The sequence below is a fragment of the Balaenoptera physalus genome, assembly GCF_965194825.1.
Source record: "Balaenoptera physalus genome assembly, chromosome: 21".
Taxonomy (NCBI): Eukaryota; Metazoa; Chordata; class Mammalia; order Artiodactyla; family Balaenopteridae; genus Balaenoptera; species Balaenoptera physalus.
In genome coordinates, this window is record NC_138902.1 from 12,788,506 (window position 1) to 12,807,936 (window position 19,431).

General features: G+C 55.7%; 1 protein-coding gene across 4 annotated transcripts in view; it reads right to left on the reverse strand.

Annotated features, from left to right (window-relative positions):
- Nucleotides 1-686: 686 nt before the first annotated feature.
- The window catches only part of FGFR1 (fibroblast growth factor receptor 1), a 47,644-nt gene continuing 28,899 nt past the window's right edge, over nucleotides 687-19,431 (reverse strand). Inside the window, exons 3-18 of one of the 4 annotated variants that reach the window (XM_082444319.1) lie at nucleotides 15,153-15,419; nucleotides 13,688-13,777; nucleotides 13,265-13,437; nucleotides 11,515-11,638; nucleotides 10,488-10,678; nucleotides 8,471-8,615; nucleotides 6,240-6,436; nucleotides 5,126-5,271; nucleotides 4,773-4,894; nucleotides 4,219-4,329; nucleotides 3,519-3,709; nucleotides 2,732-2,854; nucleotides 2,525-2,595; nucleotides 2,120-2,257; nucleotides 1,823-1,928; nucleotides 687-1,705 (exon numbers count right to left, since the gene is read on the reverse strand). In XM_082444319.1, coding sequence (XP_082300445.1) covers nucleotides 1,529-1,705; nucleotides 1,823-1,928; nucleotides 2,120-2,257; nucleotides 2,525-2,595; nucleotides 2,732-2,854; nucleotides 3,519-3,709; nucleotides 4,219-4,329; nucleotides 4,773-4,894; nucleotides 5,126-5,271; nucleotides 6,240-6,436; nucleotides 8,471-8,615; nucleotides 10,488-10,678; nucleotides 11,515-11,638; nucleotides 13,265-13,437; nucleotides 13,688-13,777; nucleotides 15,153-15,419 — 2,372 coding nt within the window. In that variant the 3' untranslated portion in view covers nucleotides 687-1,528. Of the gene's footprint in view, nucleotides 1,706-1,822; nucleotides 1,929-2,119; nucleotides 2,258-2,524; nucleotides 2,596-2,731; nucleotides 2,855-3,518; nucleotides 3,710-4,218; nucleotides 4,330-4,772; nucleotides 4,895-5,125; nucleotides 5,272-6,239; nucleotides 6,437-8,470; nucleotides 8,616-10,487; nucleotides 10,679-11,514; nucleotides 11,639-13,264; nucleotides 13,438-13,687; nucleotides 13,778-15,152; nucleotides 15,423-19,431 lie in introns of all 4 variants that reach the window. The other 3 variants (XM_082444318.1, XM_082444320.1, XM_082444321.1) reach the window with 3 other exon arrangements.

Genomic DNA, 19,431 nt, shown 5'->3' on the forward strand with positions numbered 1-19,431 from the left:
TTCCTGGGGGCTGGGGTGGAGTCTGTATAGGAAGAACCACAGGAAGCCAAGATGTGCGATCGTCCCAACACACGCGGTCTGATCACAAGAATTCAGGAAGCGTGGAGTGGGCAGGGGGGAGGGGGAATCACGGACACAGAATAGCCTGGGAGACAAGAAACATGAAGCAAGGGGCCTGAAGGTAAAGCTCGTCTCAGGGGACGAGTCCTCCCTCACACACAAGCACGGGCAAAACCACACCCACACAGAGGGGCAGCCCGCATCTGGGTCTGAGTACCTGCAGGCCCTCGTCGAATCATGCTTAGCCTACTTGCTGGCTCTTCTGAGGTCGGCCCCCAGATCCCTGTCTGACCCTCAGACCCCCACCTGGCCTCACCCTCTCCCCCGAGGAAACGGTCCGTGGTGGAGAGGGCCGCAGGGCCTGGCCCCAGGCCCAGCTTCTCTGCTCCCTGCCCATCACGCAGCCGTCTTCTTTCCCTGCCTTTCCAAAAGCATCGCAGAGCTAGGAGGCTTGTCCGGAGGCCTCAGTGCAGCACCTGAGGGGAAGAGCCGGCTGGGAGTGGGGACCACAGACAGCCCCAGAGCCCGTCAGCCTTGCTCCTCTGCAGCTGACGTTCTCTCCCGTGTCACACAGCCCGTATAAAAATGAAGCAGCAGCAATTTTTATTGAGGGACCTAAACTGAAAATAGGTTTAGAACATAATTTAAAAAAATAAAACAGCAAAAGTAGCAAAAAATATATGACCTTTTTAAAAACATTTTCCTTTTTTTTTTTTTCTTTTTTCTTTGTTTTTAACATAGAGCAACTGATGCCCCCCAGCCACCAGGAGCATCTTACCCAATGGGTAAATCTCTGGTAACGACCCTTTTAAAAAGACATGTAAATATATACTCAGATTTATACACTTTGTGTTTTCTTCATAGCTATGTACAAAGCCCCTGCTTTGGGGCTGGGCCCCAGGGCCACGACACTGCTCCCAGCCTTGGCGTCCCCATCCTCTGGTACCAGGTATTTGGTCAGCAAAGCAAATTAGTATCGGAATTAATAAGCCACTGGCACCATCCATCTGGAGCAGAGGTCACCTTCCAAGGAGGCCCGAGTGCTGACCACCCCCCCTCACTCCTGCTGTAGCCCAAGGACCAGGCACCTGCCGCGGGAACACAGGCTGCGTGGAGCAGACAAAACCAACACAGAGAAGCTCGGCCGGCTCTGCCTCGCGTGCTGCTCGTGCCCCCACTGCCTGACCCTCCAGGCAGGGCCAGGCGGCTGGGAGGGGTCTCGGTCCAACATGTGGGACGGAACCAAGTGGCCATCAGCAAGTCCCCGCCTCCCTGCTCCTCTGTCTCAGTGGCAGGCTGGGAGGAGGAGCAGGAGGAGGAGGAGGAGAGGGGAGCTCGGGGGCGACGGCCTCAGGGAGACAGCTGGCTCCTGCCAGCAGGAAGGGCAGGAAGGAGGCGGTGAGTCCAGCGGGAGTGGGGCCGGGGCCGTAGCTGAGGATGGAGTCCGGGGAGGGGTGCGGGGTGCTAGTCAGCGCCGTTTGAGTCCGCCATTGGCCAGCTGGGCCGGGTGTCGGGGCAGACAGGGCTCCTCGGGCAAGGGCTCGTGAGAGAAGACGGAATCCTCCCCAGAGGAGCAGGTAGAGCTGCGGGTGTCGGGGAAGCTGGGGGAGTACTGGTCCAGGGGCATTGATAGGTCCAGGTACTCCTGTGGGAGGGGACAGAAGGACGCTGGACCCGCACTCTCCCCCCTGCGGCAGCGGCAGGAGGGATTCAGAGAGAACCCGGCCGGCGGGGCCTGAAGGTCTGGGAAGGGCAGCCTCACCTGGTTGGAGGTCAAGGCCACGATGCGGTCCAGGTCTTCCACCAGCTGCTTGAAGGTAGGTCTTTGAGAGGGTACCGCGTGCCAGCAGTCTCGCATCATCATGTACCTGAGGCAGGCCGGTGAGGGCGGGGGAGGGAGGACCAGAACTGATAACAAGGCTCAGGGCAGAGGGACCATGGTTGGAGTGACCGGGGAGGGCTGTGGCGTCTGGCCAAGCACCCCTTCTCCCCTCTACCTGCCCAGCCCATCCCTCCCCCAGGGCCCAGGCCTGGACTCCAGGCGTCTTCTCCCGCTTACAGCTCATTGGTGCAGTTACTGGGCTTGTCCATACGATGACCCTCCTTCAGCAGCTTGAAAAGCTCCTCCACAGGGACGCCAGGGTACGGGGAGCCGCCCAGAGTGAAGATTTCCCACAGAAGCACCCCAAAAGACCACCTGTGGAGGAGCGTTCCAGGCACAGAGCTAGGCCACCCTGCAGTCCTTGCCGCTCTCCCTCCCCAGCACGGCAGGCACACACCCTGAACCCGCCCCTGGCCCCCAACACAAGTCCTTAACCCCAGGGGACCCCAGGGGACCATGGCCTCCGGGAACGGAGTGAAGGGGCACATACAATGTTTTTTTCTCTCAGAGATGGAATGCCAGACCCTACCGCCCAGGAAACTCTCTCCGGACATCCCTGGCAACTGCTTATTTCAGACTCACACGTCGCTCTGGTGGGTGTAGATCCGGTCAAACAAGGCCTCGGGTGCCATCCACTTGACAGGCAGTCGGCCCTGCAAGCAGCACGGGGACACTGGCGGTGGCCCGGGGCAGGCGGGGGCACATGCAGGACTGGACTTGGCTCACCCCACCACAGCGGAGCGGAGCCCCGGGCAGAGGACGGGCACCGAGGGCGGCGCCAGCACTTACGTTGGTCGTCTTCTTATAGTAGTCGATGTGGTGGATGTCACGAGCGAGGCCAAAGTCCGCGATCTTCATCACGTTGTCCTCCGTCACCAGCACGTTCCTGGCGGCCAGGTCTCGGTGTATGCACTGCGGAGCCAGGAAGGCAAGAGGGATGGGAGCGAGGAGGGCGGGGCGCAGGGGAGGGTCTGCAGCCGTCTGTGGGCCAGCTCCCCTCGCAGGCCTTCGCCCACACCTCACCACTCGACCTCCCCGCACGGTCCAGTTGCCTGCTACGATGGCCCTCGCCTGCGCGTCAGAGCCAGCCGTCCAAACACCCCCAGCTCCGGGCCCCTCGATCACTCCGGCAAACCCTCCATATCGACCCCTTTTCCTGCCTCTCCCAGCTCTTAGCTTTGGATTTGCACCCAGCAAGCGGAACCTTTCGCTTCTGTCCAGTGTGTACGAGCTCTCACGCCCCATCTCCCTGGGCGAAGCACATGCACACCAGGCTGGGCTCAAACAAAGCAGCATTTACTGAGCACTGAAAGCTGTACTTAAGTCTCTCGCAGGACCTCATTTTCACCCCCGTAGCCGTTCTACGACGCAGGCAGTATCATCCTGACTTCACATTTGAGGAAACGTAAGGAGGCGGCTGCCTGAGGCTGCACAGAGAGTGCCAGTGTGGGGACTGGACGCTAATCCACCCTGACCCCAAGGCCACAAGGCCGCACTGGCTCTCCTGACTCTGATGTCCCCCGAGAGCGGCCCGCACGTCCCCCACTCCAGCCAGGGGAGCCTTCAGGAGCCACACCTTCTTGGAGGCGAGATACTCCATGCCTCGGGCCACCTGATAGGCGCAGGATACCAGGTCCTTGGAGGACAGCTGCTCCTCGGGATGACGGCTGGGGTTGTAGCAGTACTCCAGCCCCGGCGGCCTCCGGGCCTGCAGGTACTCTCGGAGGTTGCCCTTGGAGGCGTACTCCACGATGACATACAGGGGGCCTGGGGACACGAGGGCCGAGAGGCCGTCAGGGCCGCCACGCAGGCACACGGGCCTAGTTTCACCACAGGAACTCTGCCCCCAACGGCACTGCGGGAACTGTGAGCCGAACCTCCCCTTTCAGGGAACCCCGCAAATTCAGTCCAACTCCCCAACGAAACCCGGCCAAATCATTCTTCCCTGCACACTCCAGGAAGTTCCCAGGCAAAGCTGGGGGCAAGAGCCCTAACCCAGACCCCAGTAACTCACCTGTTCCCGTCCACACACTGTGTGTGAATCCTGGTACCTGTATGAACCCCAACGGGCACCAGACCAGACCCTGAGAAACACATTCCAACTACTGCTAAACCAAACTCTCCTCCCAGCCCACCTCCCGAAGCGTGGCTGAGAGATGCCGGGTCGCTGACACCCCAGCTACTTAATCTACTCCCTGACAGGCAGCAGGAAGCCCGGGGTTCCCGCCCGAGCCCCTTCCCGACACGGGTGGGAAGCCTGCGGGCTCGGCGCCTACCGTCCTGCGTGCAGGCCCCCAGCAGGTTGATGATATTCTTGTGCTTCCCGATCATCTTCATCATCTCCATTTCGGAGATCAGGTCCGACAGGTCTTTCTCTGTTGCATCCGCTTTATGGACAAGCCAGAGAAGGGAAGTGAGACTCGTTTGCTTTGGAAGGGAGGCCGACAGGAGAAAAACTAAGGGAGAGGGATGAAGTGAGCACCCAGGGGTCCCTCTTCTCTGGGACTTGCTTCTCTCCTCCCTTTTTCACATCCAAATTTATCCTCCCATCCCTCTTACGAGAGCCGGTGTTGCCGTAAGTGGCAATGAGTAGGGCAGAGGCTACGTCAGGAAAATCAGCTGGCAACGGGATCTAGAATAAACACCTGATGACAACCCAGGTGGATGCCAAGGAACAAAGTGAGATCATAGTGATCTTGGGGTGCAGAATGCCCCCCACTCCCGGACATCCCTAAGCAGGCCATGTAGCAGGTGTGGGCAACGGCCCGAGGCCCACAGTTTGCTTGGAAAGGGAAGGGATCGTTTTTGCGGGGACACAAGCATCACTTACACTTCAGCATCTTCACAGCCACTTTGGTCACCCGGTTGGGTTTGTCCTTGTCCAGCCCAATGGCCTCCGCCAACACCACCTGCCCAAAGCAGCCCTCTCCCAGGGGTTTGCCTAAAACCAGTCTTTTGGGGAAACAAAGGGTGGTGGTATAAGCTGGGGGTGGTAAAGTTCAAACCTGACGGGACACCCCATTCCTCCCCGCCTCCACGTAGTTCCCCCAACCGAGAGCAGAACGTAGAAATCATCATTTCTGATGCACCTGGTGCACCGTCGCTCCCTCGAAGGTCGGAGCACACACAACTGCCAGCGTTAGGATGACAAGCGGGGGTTCCCCAGAAAGTGGAGAGGGTTACCTGTCCCGAGGCAGCTCCCAGCGAGGGTCTTCGGGAAGCTCGTATTCAGAGACCCCAGCCAGCATGGGGGTCCCGCTGGAGGAGAGACGCGAGGGCCGAACCAGCAGGACCCCAGAGTTCATGGATGCGCTGGAGTCGGCCGACACCTACGGGGAAGCGTGGGGTCACCCTTCCAGCGGGGACGGGGATTCCCCTCATCCCCAGTTAGGGCTTTTCGCCAACGGCAGAGGTATGTACCTGTCATCTGATGCTCCTTCCCCAGCACAGAGTGGCAGAAAGGCCACCGGGGGTCAGAAGACCTAGGTTCTAAAACTGACTTATCTTCCCCACTAGCCTTTCTGGGCTTCGGTTTACTCACCTTTCACATGAGCGTTCCAGACTGACATTGTGTATCTTACCATTGCAGTAGCAACTCTATTCTTGTCCCCATTCTTTGTGAAAACCCTGCCCCGGATTAGGGATTCCTGACTCCCAAAGCTCCTTCCAGAATTAGCCCGGCTCTTAGCGAAGGTGGCCTCCTTTCACACACCTTCACCCTCCATTCCATTTCTGGGATGAGGGGTGCACAGGAGAGGGAGGGCATCTTGGGACCCAACTCAGGTCCTCTCCCCCACTCTGTACCTTTGCACCTCTATTCTCCTCACTTTTTAATTTTTTTGGCCACGCCTCGTGGCTTGTGGGATCTTAGTTCCCCGACCCGGGATCGAACCCGAGCCCTTGGCAGTGAAAGCGTGGAGTCCTAACCACTGGACCGCCAGTTGACTCCCCACCTTTGCACCTCTAATGGGCCCTGGGGGGCAGTTCAAACTCGCAGTACCAGCTGTGCACTCAGCCCAGCTAGAACCGTCTTCCAATCCACATGCCGGGTGAGCAGGTCACCGTGGCTGGGGTAAGATGGGCTCATGGACCAGAACAGCTTGGAGCCTGACGTGGAGCACTTAGGACAGGACATTCCCCTGCCCTGGCCCAGAAGCCAGAAACCAAAGTCCGAAGCAGTCGGCTGGGCACCACGGCGAGGACAGGGCATTAGAGGGTCCCGGGGAAGGCCCCGAGGCACAGGGATGACACACAGGAGGAGACAGAGCGTGCAAACCCCCCATCTACTTTCTGTTACCTGTCTGCGCAGAGGGATGCTCTTGGCCAGCTTGTGCACGGCCATCTGGCTGTGGAAGTCACTCTTCTTGGTGCCGCTCTTCATCTTATAGATGATGACAGACCCCACCATGCAGGAGATGAGGAAGGCCCCCGTGCAATAGATGATGATCTCCAGGTACAGGGGCGAGGTCATCACCGCCGGTCTCTCTTCCAGGGCTGGGTCAGTGCGAACAGGGTGTTAGCGGGCTCGGGGCGGGGCCCGTCCACTAGGGTCCCAGCTCCATAAGAAACTCAACACCCATCTCCTTTCCTCTGGGAATCTCCAGGGCAGAGAAGAACCAAGCCAGGTCCCAGCTAGGATTGGGGTTCTGGCACTGAGCACACGTCAGACGTTCTGTGATCTCTGAGGCTTCCTGATCCTGACTCGTATCCCAAGAGGGATGGACTATATCTTGCTACGCGAAGCCCATCCTCATGAACTCAGGAGCCCTCCTTGCTCAGCAGGACGGCTGGGCTGGAAGGGTACCTGGTGCCCTGCAAGAGATGGCTGAGAACTCACTTGTGCTAGATGCCTTCCTCAGTGTCCCCATGAAAACTCGGCCCTTCTCCACAGTACCTGAGCACTGTGTCCCCCTATCACAGGGGACAGCTGAACTGTCCATCGATCTGTCATCACTGACAGCTCACAAGTATCTTGAGGGCCCAGATGGCACCTCATCCATGTCTGTAGGCCACAGCGCCTGGCATCTGGTGGCACTCATAGCATGAGGACAAGGAAGGGGAGGGGAGGAAAGAAGAAAACCAGTGTGTATCCTGACTTCGTTTCTCAGCTTCACCTACGTCATCTGTGTCAGGTCAGACGTGTAAATATCCACACCTCGCCAAACCACAGGCAAAACTAACTTAATTTCCGAATACGTCTGGACTGCTAAAGATGGAAAATGTAAACTTCTCTTAAGACTTCTACTCACAGGTCTAACTCCTAAAGCTGCAGAAGGACATGGAGGGGGGTTGTTTTATTCTCTTCTCCATTTAGAATCTCGCCCTTCCCATCCCCACAGAAGCCCGTGCAGTTTAAGCCCCCTTTCCCTCCCACACGGAGGCTGGGAGGGTTCCAACCAGCACCGCTCCACAGAACACACATTCCCCACGAGGGGAGGGTCCCTCTCCCCCCACGGCTCTCCTCCCACTCCTCCCCTTTTAAAGACCCCCAGCAGCCACAGGGGCCAGCACCCCGAGGACCTCCCCCGGGAGGCCCGAGGCGTGACCCCAAATGAGCCCAAAGGGAACCTCCCGAGGCCTGACGAGGGGATGGCAGTGCTGATAACAAGGAGAAGCGGTTCTGTTTTTCTCGTTCCCCAGCGTCGAGAAACAGAGACAACCAACTGGGAGCACACACGGGACGAAGACAGTGACGAGGAGAAAAACAGAATGCTTCTCTCCCTCCAGCGGGGGTGTTATCAGAGGAGGAGAGAGGGAGAGAGAAGAGAAGAGGACAGAGTCTGCAGGAACCAGAGCAGCACAGCGCACAGCCCACGTGCAGCCCTGCAGAGGCACCAGCCCACCACCCCGAGCAGGCGGCAGGCTCCTGCCTTCCCGGACCAGTGCACACACCTCCCCTCTGGAGAGAGGAGACGTCGGGAGCCAAGGAGGATAAATGGGCACCCTCAGGCCCCCGGCGCTGCCTGGGAAAGGACTCGCTCCATGCGGCTGCAGTCCACTGTCTGGGTCTGGGTGGAACCTCGCTCACTCTCAGGTGGCACCGTGGGAGGAAGGAGAGTGTGATACTTGCCAAGAGCAAGCCCCTCGTTCCAGGTGCCTACGTTCAGTTACAGGAGGAGCGGGCCTTTCTGAGACCTTTGGGGGGGTGCTGGCGATAAAGGATCAGACAAGTTAAGGAAGGCCGCCGGACCCAAGGAGGGAAGGAGCCTGCCCTGGAGGAGAGCCCAGCCGCAGGTTAAATCCAGATCCCACGCATGCATCACACTGGCCCAGGGGAGAGCCAGAGGCAGGCACACAGGTGGGACACCTCCGCGTTCCTGCATCACGAGGAAAGCACCTGTGTTGGGCACAGTCACTGTCGATGCTCTTTAGCAACCGAGAGGATTCGACCTGCAGAGCCGGACAAATCGCTGGAGCCACGTGCTGGCCCTCGGAGCCCGGCTCTGTGTCTCCCCCAGCCCCGCGATGCATGCTCCCCCCGTGCCCATGGCGAGGGCAGGACATCGAGAGGAGAAGTACAGTGTATACCTTCCAGAACGGTCAACCATGCAGAGTGATGGGAGAGTCCGATAGAGTTACCCGCCAAGCACGTATACTCCCCCGCGTCCTCAAAGGAGACATTCCTTAAGTGCAGCACCTCCATCTCTTTGTCGGTGGTATTAACTCCGGCCGTCTAGAAGAGACAACGGAAGCAACATGGACAAGCCCGGGACCCGAGACCTCTCAGAGGCGCAGAGGGAGGGAGGGAGGAAGAGGAAAAGGGAAAAAAAAAAAACAACAAAACAACCAGAGGAAGAAACGCTCCCCAGCGTCTCCTTTGCAACAAGGAACAAACAAAAACCACCAGGCAGAGCGAGACCTGTTAGAAGAAGAGAGTGGGACCCTGAGGAGGAACTCGGCAGACCTGAGACGACACGAACGGCTGGTTATACCCGTCACCAGAGGCTGGCAGCCCCGGCCCGGCCCGGCATGCGGCGGCGAGCGCATGGAGAAATGGGGCCCGGAGCGTGGGGGGCTGTTTGGTTTCCAGAGGGCACACACAGGAGGGATGGAGAGGGCAGCAGCCACACACGCACACACACGCCCGCGGACGCTGGTCCTCTCTTCTCTCCAGCACTCAGACCCTCCGTCTGCATGACCAGCCGGGACGCACCCCACGCACAGCCAAGGAACACACACGAGGCACAGAGGGGGCGACACCAACACAGAACCAAACCAAACCAGCCTCCCAAGGCCGGGTATTTTTCCATGGCTCCGGGCACTAGAAACACAGCAGGGTAACAGGGGGAGTGGGGCGCTGGCCTCCCCACCTGCCCCAGCAGCTCGGGGCCTCAATCGAACTCCCAGCACAGGGGTCCCTCCAGCTCCCCGTTACCTTTTGCCACAGGTCTGGTGACTGTGAGCCACGCAGACTGGCTAGCTTCACCAATATAATTGGAAACCTTACACACATACTCCCCGCTCTGCGCCTCTGTCACATTGAACAGGGTCAGCACCTCCGCATCCGAGCTATTTATCCCCGAATGCTGGAACAGACCAACGACACGCCATCAGTTGGGCCAGCACTGAGATGTGGCTGTATTTTGCTCCCATGCAGGCCCAGGAGCTAAGGCAAAGGGAGGCTGAAGTAAGACCCGCCATCTTTCCCTTGTTAGGACAAAACAAGTGGACTTTGAAAGTCCAGAGCAGTTGACCGAAAAATAAACTAAAGAAAAAAATCACTGCCCCCAAGCAAACGTTCTGTTTGTGTTAAACCCCCTCCTCCAGGACGAGGGAAGGGACTGTGAACGGAGAGGGCGGCCAAGGCCAAGGCCACGGCCACGGCCCCGCTCCGCTCCCTACATGGCAGTTTCAGCACCCGAGGTGAAGAGCGGGGTGGCCGGTAAATCTTTGGGACGGCCAAGCCAGGGAGGATGAGGTCTAATGCTGGGACCAGGAGGGAAACCACTTTCCCAGATTCTGGTGACTTCCTGTTGCAAGATCCACTGGAGAATTAGGCAATTAGCTTCCCTGGATTAATGGAGCATTCAGGGACAATCAAAGTCTGGGAGTGGGAGGAAAAAGGAAGAAAATGCCAATTACTCCTGAAACCGCTGAGGACTGACCTGTGGCCTTTGCTCTTCCAACCCTACCTAAGCCGTGCCTGTCATTCAGCCCACGTGCCAGAAAGAACGTGACTTGGGAACCAGGGCAGAGACTGGGAGATGCTGGCTAGAGAGGCTGTGGTCATGGGCAATGGAAAAGCAGGAATGCCAATGCCTTCCTGGAGTAGCTGACCCGAAAGCTTGGGCACAGTCACTGTCGATGCTCTTTAGAAACCAGCAATGCCCACCCCCAGCCCTCTGTGCCCCTCACGCTTCCACCTGTGACCTGCCACTGGTCCTGCGGAATGTGGCTGGGTCCCCATTTAAGATGAAGCCTGTATCCAAAGAGAAGGGATGGGGCCCCATCGTGGGCACCGAGCCTGACCACAGCAACCTGGGCCCCGGGAGACACAGGCCTCCTTCTCAGAGCCCAGCCCACGGAGACTGGGGCCAGGGATTACCTTCAAGATCTGGACATAAGGCAGGTTGTCCGGACCGATCTTACTCCCATTCACCTCGATGTGCTTTAGCCACTGGATATGGGGCTGCGGGTCGCTGTACACCTTACACATGAACTCCACGTTGCTGCCCAGGGCCACTGTCTTGTTGGCTGGCAACCCTGCCTGCAGGATGGGCCGGTGAGGGGACCGCTCTGCGGAGGAAGGGAGGGGAGAGGCTCGTCAGGCTCTGCCACGGCTGCTCCTGGCTGAGATGCTGACAGAGGGCATCCCAAAGGCCACCAAACTGAAGCACTCCCGGACCTCAGCCCAGCCTACCCGTCCTTAGCTACAATCACAGTCACTGAGACGCTTGCTGTTCAAAGTGTGGTCCAAGAGCAGCGGCACCAGCATCACCAGCTTGTGAGAAACATCGAACCTCAGACCCTACCCCAGACCTCCTGGACCGGAAGCTTCTTTTTACAAGACCGTAGCCTCAAAGCCGAAGCAGAATGCTGGCTGTGAAGCTCTTTACCTTAAGGTTGCTAGAGAATGAGATTCAGAACCTCTAGAAGGAAGAGGCTGCAGTCACAGCACCCAGAGGCGTGACATTCTTCCTAGTGTCTCAGGCAATGCCCCGAGTCTGCATTCACCAGGGGCCTGTCCTCTCTGAGCCTCTCAGTCTGCTTTTCCGTACAGTGGGAACAACAGCGCCTCTCTTGCAGGGGTGCCAGGAGAATTGCCCGTGGTGTGGTTACTGCACCCAGCAAACCGCCGGCATGCAGGGAGTGATAGCGACTATTAAGCTAATTTACCACCGCTACTCCAGTCACCTCCTGCAGGAGAGACCATCAACGGCACCTGTCACTTTACAGTGAGTCTGAGGTACGGCTGATACTCCCACCTCTATTTACAGGTAAGGAAAGAGGCAGGTGACAGAGCTAATAAATGCCACCCCATCCCGACTCCATCCCTGAGTAAACCTGGCTCCAGGCTGTTTTCTCAGGTCCCTGCTCTTTCCTCTGCGCTCCTACTCCTGTCGCCTTCTTACCCACGACATCGAGCTGGTAGGTGTGGTTGATGCTGCCGTACTCGTTCTCCACGACGCAGGTGTAGTTGCCCTTATCAGAAGGCACCACGGAGTCCATTATGATGCTCCAGGTGGCGTAACGGACCTGAGCGGAAACACGCCAAAGGGTTCTACTGCGGGTCTGGAGGAAGAGGCGCTGCTGGTGCCCCGAGGGGCTTACCGTCCAATCAGAGCACGGAGGACGCAGCCCGGCTGCACAGTGACCCCAGCCCATTTATACTCTGCAAGAAGGCATCAGGCAGACGGGTGTGAGGACTCAGAAAGTCTCCCCACAAAGGCCATGGCCGTCGTGATCTGGACAGATGTGCCTTCTGCACCCTCCCAAATATACTGGGAACTTCCCCAACCCTGCACCTCCGTCCACCCTGTTCTTGGGCCAGGACAGCTCCCCGCTAAGAGTCCAGCCCTGTGCGCCCTTGACATCTCATTTCAAAGTCCAACTCCTCCAGCCCCATCTCCGGTCAAACCTGTTCTCTCCGTCCCTCTGTACCTCGCAGGTGCAGTGCCCACGGACATCTGCCGCCTTATTAGACAGAATTCTGTATGGGCAGGATACTGCCTCATGAGACTCAGAGCACAGAGCCTTGCATACAGCAAGTGTTGGGTGAATTAATTTAACAGTTTCCATATTTTTTCTGATCTCCTTTGCTTTTCTTACACCAGAATAATGAGAAAAGAGCAGCTAAGTGAAATGGGAGAGAAACAGGAACAATAAGGATGATCAGAGACTTTAAAGGAGGGATTAGATGAAGAGGTTCTTCCTGGAATTGTAAACGGGCAAAGGACATGAATAAACAATTCCCACAACAGGAAATGGAAATCGCTTATGAACACATGAAAATTCTAAGTTCGTTACTAAGCAAAAGAGCCCACAGAGAACAATGCAATACTCTCATCTATCAAATTTGTTGGCAAAGGTAGAGTGAGCTTGTCATTCTCATACTCTGCTATGGGAGGGAAAATTCATTTTCTCTTTAAGAAAGTGACTGTTACCACAATAAAATAAAAAATAAAATCGCACCCCAACTGATTACATCATCCTGCATTAGAGCAAATATCGCAGTAAAATTTTATGTCTTCCCGTTGTACTTTGAACTCTATTGCCTAGTACATTTTCTGGAAAGACATGTGTTCACGAAATGTTCATGTAATAAATGAATACCTGAATGAATGGATAAAACTACCTAATTATCAGGGAAAAAAAGGTAATTGGGTAACATGCATCAAGGGCTTAAAAAATGCTTACACTTTGATCTAGTAACTTCCCTCAATCTGTCCTAAAGAAGAATATTTTAAAACGCTGACATAGACTTAAGTACAAAGATATTCACCGCAACGTTATTTATAACAGTGAAAAACTGGAAAATAACTAGCATTGCAAAATAGTTCATTAAATTATGCGATATTTTAATACTGGGATATTATAAGGCCATGAAAAATTATCTTTCAAACACATGGCAAAAGACTCATGTTATAATGTTAACAACTGACAAGAAATTATACAGACAACGTGATCATCCAAGTCAAAACCGTATACACGGAAAAAAAGACTGAAAAGATTTAACTTTATATGCACTTTTTTGTATTTGAAAAATTTTTAATTTTATAGATAGAAAGCGTTATTTAACATAATTAAACGCATATAAATAGGGATTTTTCTAAGCAGCGGCTCCTGCTCCCCTGACTCTAACTTTCATATAAACACAGGTACCTTGTAGCCTCCGATCCTGTGGTCAGGCTTGAATTCTTTGCCATTTTTCAGCCAGCGCAGCGTGGGGTTAGGGGTCCCACTGGAAGGGCATTTGAACTTCACTGTCTTGGCAGCTGGCACCGCGTGCAGTTTCTTTTCCATCTTTTCTGGCGACGTCCAATACGGAGCCACGGCTGCCCGGGGAGAGCCGAGAGAGACGGGCGGGGCCTGGTCAGGCTCAGGAGCGAGGGCCTCCGCCCACCCGCCCACCACCTGTGGATGACGCCTGCACTGATCCGGACCCCCGAGGGATCCCAGGGCCAAGCACTGTGACCCCACACGCCCCCTCCTCCCCTTCTCCGGACAATCACCCGAGCCTCCCCCTTCCCGTTCAAACCCAACGCCCGGGCCCAAAGGGCAGTAAGGTAGGAAACAGTGTCTCACGCATACGGTTTGGTTTGGTGTTATCTGTCTCTTTCTCCTCTGAAGAAGAGTCATCGTCATCATCATCGTCCTCCGAGGAGGGGAGAGCATCTACGGGAAGGAGAAGGGGCTACTGACGTCCCTCCAAGGGAACAGGGGCTGGCGAGCTTCCCATCCAATCAACAGCCACCCCAGGAACACAAAGGCCAGTCCAGTTATAGATGACCGCAGCTACCCCTCCCCATACTGTCCCCCGGTCCCACTCCTCCCTTAGTGCCTGTCCCTCCGAGGGACAGACACGGTTTATTTAAGAACCGCATGCTCTATGCGTGTCGCCCTCCTCCACCGACCCCAACGCCCTGCCCTCCTCTGCCCAGAAGAAGCCTTTACACTGGGCAGTTCCGTGGTGGGCAGGTGGGGTCTCTTATTTAACTCCACCCTGCATTCAGAGGCTCACTCAACTCAGCATGGCCTGGATGCGCTGGGTCTCAGAACTAGCAGCCAGGGAACCTGTGTCCTCCTTTGGAAACCCAGATCTAGGCACTGCGGCCAGAAGCCATTTCCGAAGCCATGGGCTGAACGACGTGGAGGTGGACTTTTCCTAGCACGCGTCTGCTGAGGCCTGGGAGCTGCCCTTCTTAACCAGAGCAGACAGGGAGCCCACAACACAGTCCGCAGCTGCCAACACCTGTCCCCAACAAGTATCCACCCCTTTTAGCATGTGGTCACCAATCAGGGTTCATGCCAGATCTTTTTCCAGTCCTTTCTAGTGCTTTTGGGGGTCTGGAGGGAAAAAAAGGAGGCAAGTCCCTCAGTTAGGGGCAGGTTCTAGATGATGTCCGGGGGAGGAGATGCCAGGCCCGCACCCGGGGACGCACCAACGGCAGAAAGACAATTTCAGCTCTACCTTATTTAATCCTAAGGTTTTGTACAAGTCGCATCCTACAAGTGGCAGATCCCCAAAGTCACAGAGCCCTAGGGTTCCCCGGCTGCCCTAACAGCTCTGGAAGCCGGAGGACAGATGTTTTCCGTCAAGCCGTGGCTACGGCGGCGCACCTGGATCATCCCCCATCACCCGGGGACCTCACCACGTATTCGGGGGTGCTAATTACTAAGCCAAGTACCAAGTCCAAATGGCCAGGGAGCGAGAGGGTGGAAGCTACCTCGGCCCTCGTAGCACCCGGAGGACTGGGCAAGCTGTGGTGGAGAAATCACAGTGTCTCACTGCCCCCGATGTGTCAGCAATCACCTCTGAGGTAGGTCCCGGAAGCCCCGGCTCTCTGGCCTGAGGCCGGCACCACGGGTCACCCCTGAGAGCTAAGCCACGCAGCGGGCAGGGAGCGATGTTAGTGGGCAGCAGCTTCTGCAGCAGCAGAGTAGGGGCAGATCACAGCCGGGCAGAGGGCCTGCCTCCCCCCGAAAACCAGCAGACAGGGTTGGAGGGCAGGGGGTCTGAGGGAGGGGGAGGGCGGGCTTTGCTACCAACCTGAGACGTTGACGGCGAAGTAGGTGGTGTCGCTGCCCGAGGGGCTGCTGGTCACACAGGCGTAGAGGCCGGAGTCGGCGGGCACGGAACCCCGCACCTCCACCTCCTCCCCCGTGATGCGGGTGCGGTTGCTTTCCACCAGCTGCACCCCGTCCCGCAGCCAGTTGATGCTCTGTACATCGTCCCGCAGCCGACAGCGGAGCTGCAGCAGGTCACCGGGGTGGACCAGGAGGGACTCCACTTCCACGGGGGCTCCCCAGGGCTGGGCTGCTGCCGCCACAGGGGCCGGGAAGAGGAAGCGAGGGGCGGGGAGGAGGGGGGAAAGACAAAGGGCATTATGCCAGCCGCACTGAGCTGCAGCATCCCAGGGGCTACGGAGCTGGGGAGGCGGGAAGGGGAAGATGGGTCAGTTGGAAGGCGGCTGGCTACCTGGGCACCCCCATCGCTTCTTCTCCACCCCACTCCTCCAGAGGGCAAAGGAAGAAAGAGGCAAAGTTAGGAAGCAGCTGCAGCAGCATTAAGCGGTTCAAGGTTCGTTTCTCTCCATCCTAGGGGGGCAGCCGGCCCTTCCCAGGACCCCTGTGTGTCCAGAGTGTCCCCTCCCCACACACTCAGCTCTTTGCCAAGAGTGGCCGCTTCCCAGGGGAACACCCCGTTTGCTTCTGGCTGGGGCAGCCTTACCCCTTTCCCTTGGAACCGTTGAACAAGCCCCCCTGCCACAAACCCAGCAGCCCCCATCCACGTGGGGGGCAATTTGTCATGGGGGGGTGTCTGGATTCAAGTGATTCGGCACTGGGGGGTCTGAGCCCTGCAATGGGTCTGATGCACAGGGTGCATATGTGGGAGAGACAGCCCAAGGGAAGGTCAGCTCAGGGGAGCCTCTAGCTAACAGGTGTTGGGCCAGAGGGTTCGGACCTTTTGACTATATTAGGAACGGAGGCCTGCAGCTGCCACAAAACCCACACTTGCTCTGGCAGCAAAAGCCAGTGCACACAAAGCTCCTTTCTCCTCATCCCACTGCAGGGCTCCCCCTCTCCAGCCCCCAACCTTCCTCTCCCCTGCCCTCCCCCGACACACGGGCACACACATCTACTCCCCCTCACCTCTCCTTCCCCGGAGTCTGGGGATCCGCACACCCATCCCTCTCCACCAGCAACACTGCACTCACGCTAATAAGAAGGCCTGAGGCCGGACGCAGAAAGAGGCCACCATCCCAGGCGGACCCCTCTGCACTAACAAGGGGAAACGCAGCTCCTAGTTCCTCTCGGGACGTGCAAACCTGCTCTCGGCATCTTCTGCCCGCTGTCCGTCGCCCACCAGAAGAACACACCTGCTGCGGCTCCCATCTACCACCTGACTAGTTTCTGCTGCCTTTTGGAACCTTCTTTCTTTCTCACCATGGGTTCATCATCAGAGGCTCGCCAGGGGGCCCCCTGCCCTGCAGGCCCCTGATGCGCGAGGCTCTGAAAGGCACCTGGCCCTACCGCCCTGCCGGGCCTTGCATCTCTGCCTGGCTCTGTCCACACACCCTCCGGTTCTCAGCCCGGCTGGAAACTGCCTCAAACCCTTCCTCTCTTTTTTGTTTGTTTGTTTTTTGTTTTGGCCACGCTGCCACGTGGGATCTTAGTTCCCCGACCAGGGATTGAACCCGCAACCCCCCTTCATTGGAAGCTCAGAAGTCTTAACCACTGGACCACCAGGGAAGTCCCTCAAAGCCCTTTCTGACTCCACTCTGGGTCAGGTGCTCTCCCCTCTCACTTGTCACACTGAAGGAAAGTCCCCTTTCTCGACTGGGTTGTGAGCGTGGGGACGTGTCACATTTACCTTCAAATCCCAGCACCCAGTAGGGCCCTGGTGGCACATGACAGCTGCCAATAAATGCACGCTGAATAATGTAACAATGATGCACTGTCTCCTCATCATCTTCCTTTCCAAACTCCCTCTTCTCCTTCACCACCTCATTTTAAAAAACTCTTTCTGAAGTCCCAAACAGGTTTCTTCTAGAAACGTCACCAATGAAGAAATAAGTGTCCTGGGAGCCAAGGACTAACAGTAGTTTTGCTCAGACGGGCCTCGGATAAGGCTCAGAGGCCAAGGCTGCAGGCCCCGGCACCCTTTGACCCAAGGGCTCTGTCTTAAATATTGGGTAAATATGGAGTCATCAAAAAGGGAGTGCTGCTTTAAAAGGGTTTGGAAACCACTAGACCCGCACTCATTTATTTCTGTGAGTCAGGTCAAGAAGAACACCACAGAAGTGAGCAGACCACACAACTCATTAAATATAAGCTTTTGTGGGTCTTGAAAAAAAAAGTTATTCTTTCCATTTTTAATGGTTTGTGGTTTTGCCAAAAGAAGGTAGAAAAAAAGCCGTTCAGACTTGACCCTTAAGGAAAACAGAAGACGCTCTTATGGATCAAATCTCATTTCCCTGCAATGACCTCACTGATTAAATATTTTGCAGCTCGTGATCTGTACCAGCCGTTGGTCAAACAGTAAACTCCGGTAAACTCAAATTCTTAGCCTCTGGCATCACAGCCTATTTTGACAGGTCCCAGAAACAAAAAGGTAGCAAGGAGCACACAGGCGTTTCCCCAGGAGAAAGCAGCAAAGGGAGACTGGGTCCTGCTGGGACCAAGCTCTGGCTGACTCCAGCTTGGATCCAAAACTTCCCGCTCATTCCAACCAGGACGTGCGAACAAAACTCTCGTACGTGATCTATTAAAGCCTCAAGAGCCAGCTTTCTCGTCCCTGCCGCTGGAGGCAAAGCTCCCCCTGATGTTCCAGGCCCTGGGGAGCTAGTCCTTCATTCTCCTGATCAACATCCTATGCTGCGCAGAGGATGTGTTCTAACCCCGTGCTTGGCATTCAACGCTCCTCACAGTCTGTTCCCACCTCCACATGCGACCTTCTCGTCCCCACCTTTTGCTCCAAGTCTGAATGTTTCCTGCACGAACTGCCTTACTTCTGCTCAAGACCGTCAGGCATCTCTCTAGAGCCCTCCTACCCACCTACTCAAAGTGCACCACCCAAGACGCCCAGGAAGCCTTCTGCTGGCACAAGTGTCTCTACCCTCATTTTCTGTACAACAGTAACCGTCTGAACCACAAAGACGCACACTCAATTCCATACCATGTTGCACTGTTGCTTTTTCAAACAACTTTATTGAGATAATAATTCACATACCATAAATTATTATTTATTCACATAAATTCACCCATTTAGAGTGTATCATTCAATGCTTTTTAATATATTCACCGAATTATGCAGCAATCACCACCATCTGACTGTAGAACATTTGCATCACCCCCAAAAGAAACCCTGTACCCATTAGAAGTCACTCACTGTCCCCTCCCCCTCCCCCAGTCTAGGCAACCACTGATCTGCTTTGTCTGTATAGATTTGCCTATACTGGATAGTTCATATCAACAGATTTGTACAATATACAGTCTTTTGTGTCCTCCTTCTTTCTTTTAGCATGTTTTCATGGTCTTCCATGTTGTATCATGTCTCAGTACTTCATTCCTTTTAATGGCCAAATAATATTCCATTGAGTGGCTATACCACATTTTATTAATCCATTCATTGGTTGATGGAAATTTGGGTGCACTGTTTCCTAACTGTCAAAAGTGTCCATGTCTTGCCTAAGAAATAGCCAGCAACTCAGAGCAGAATTGCCTCTCATAGTTTTCCCACAGTGCCTAACAATGTCAGAAACTCAGAAAATACTCAGTAGGCCTTGAACTGAAGTTCGCATCTGGCACAGACTAATTTTTGGAAGAACCGAAAACCAGCTGACGGCTCTTGGGTGATTTTTTTCATGGCTAATAGTGCTCTCGGATGTGTGTCAAAGTCTCCATTTACAAAGCAGGTAAACGCCGCTTTCTTTTAGGAGGTGATGGAATGGTAATGGACTGCTTGCTGGTTTACTGGGCCCTGCCCCTCTGTGTCACCACCTGGAGTAGCAGCCCCGACCTCGGAGAGTCCTCTGTAACTGTCCTGCTAATGCAGGACATCACTGCTCACTGGCCGCCTGTGACAATCAAGTCACTACTCTCCATTCTCTTTTGGTCTTTCCAGGGTCCCCCATTTATGCCCTCATTGGAAAGGCCCTTGTATCTGTGGCTCCATCTCCACTGAGCTGGCTTTTCTCTGGCCGAGACCCATGGACCAGGGCTCTACATGTTGTCAGCAGTCAAGAAAGGAGCCAACTGACAGCTTTATTGGGCTGGCCATGAATGATGAAGAAGAGAGGGCAGTTTATTGCTCAGCAACTTGAAAA